The 1,574-nt window shown below is 58.1% G+C and overlaps 1 protein-coding gene across 1 annotated transcript; it reads right to left on the bottom strand.

Annotated features, from left to right (window-relative positions):
• Positions 1–571: 571 nt before the first annotated feature.
• Positions 572–1,521, bottom strand: lrrc24 (leucine rich repeat containing 24; the record flags this gene model as incomplete). The annotated part of the gene is made up of 1 exon (XM_048594675.1): positions 572–1,521. A coding segment is annotated over one exon (950 nt), but the record flags the coding sequence as incomplete, so codon positions are not given.
• Positions 1,522–1,574: the final 53 nt, after the last annotated feature.

The raw sequence follows: 1,574 nt of genomic DNA, 5'->3' as shown, positions 1-1,574 counted from the left end.
CTCTGGGTTTGTGATATCAATTGAGACATAACTATCAGCGAGGGCACCGGGGGAAGGGGGTCTCCATGTCCTTGTCTGTGGAATTCTTTATCACAGAGGGCTGTCGCTGCTGGGCCATTAAGTATGTTCAATGCTGAGACAGATTTTTAATCAAACACTTGGGGAAAAAACAGGATAGTGGAGTTGAGCATTATCAGATCAACCATGATCTCATTGAATGGCGGAGCAGACTCGATGGGCTGAATGGCCTACTTCTGCTCCTACCTCTTATGGAATGGTGCCCTGGAGTGTCTTTTACGTTCCGCATGGTCCAGTGTCACATCTTGCCCTCTCAGTATGACGCCAGGGAGTATTGTCCGCCTCGATCCTGTGTACAATCCTGAGTCATATCAAAACGTTAACTCCACACAAGCTGCTGGACCAGCTGAGTTCCCAGCAATTCCAGCGTTTGTTGTAGATTTCCAATTTACGCAGAATTTCGCCTTCATTTCAGTCAGGAGGTGGGGTGGGATTGGGGAATTGATCCAGAATGTTCCATTCCTGCACCACCATTCATTTCCCTCTCTCTCTCTCAGCAATGGATCTCGTACTCAATCTCCCGCTTGAAGGCCCCACTGCTGAGGTTCTCAAATAACTCCCCGGGTCCTCTTTGCGGCTGGGCCTGGGCCTGCGCCTGAGCCTGGTGGAGAGGCCCCAACACCCGGAGCTGCCGGTCTGGCTCAGCGGCCGTGTCTTTGTAGGTGCAGAAGTCTGTCCTGTTGCGGTCAAGGACCAGCATCTCCCGGCCTGCTTCGTCGCGGTACTCCTCCAACTGGGCAAAGGTGGTCGGCCCGTCCGAGTAGTCATTAAGGTACAGGCCGCCCTCCTCCCCGCCCTGGCCCTTCTCGCCCACTCTCCTCCGACAGATCATCGCTCCCAGGAGCAGGAGGATGACCAAAGTCAGCAGGGAGATGCCAGCCGCGATGCTGGCCTGGGTGCCAGGGCCCAAGGTGGTGAACTCCATACTGCCAGCACCCGCCCTCTGGTAGGGAGACAGGCCCGGTGAGGGCGTTTCCCCACTCCTGAGGCCCAGGCCTGGGCCTGATGACAGGTTGACCCGCAGCTCAAAGGTGGCAGAGGCCCTCCCGCCCGGGTTGTGGGCCTCACACTCGTAGATCCCGGCATGCCAGGCCGTCACATTGCGGAGGGTCAGCGTCCCCCCTCCGGGGAGTAGGCCTGAAGGCCCCGGCCCAGTCTCGCTCACCTTCCTCCAGCTCACAGCTGGAGGAGGGTAACCGGTGGCCTGGCAGCTCACCCTCAGCTCATCCCCCGAGCGGCTCACCAATCCCTGGTTGTGGTCCAAGCTCACAACCGGCGGGATACAGACCAGGCTGTTTCCCGAGACTTGCAACAGGCTCTGTCCGGCCAAGCGAGGGGGCTCGGCACACACCATCTTCTTACCCAGCAGCAACTGGCGCTGACCCTCCCCAATCGTCCAGGCCCACAGCCAATGTAGCACACAGTCACACCTCCACTGGTTCCCTACAGACAGAGGGAGAGAGAGGGAGAGAGAGAGAGGGAGAGAGAGAGAGAGA

Source organism: Rhincodon typus, unplaced genomic scaffold (genome assembly GCF_021869965.1).
Source record: "Rhincodon typus isolate 14 unplaced genomic scaffold, sRhiTyp1.1 hic_rhity00012761, whole genome shotgun sequence".
NCBI lineage: Eukaryota > Metazoa > Chordata > Chondrichthyes > Orectolobiformes > Rhincodontidae > Rhincodon > Rhincodon typus.
This window is presented reverse-complemented; position numbering and strand designations above follow the sequence as displayed.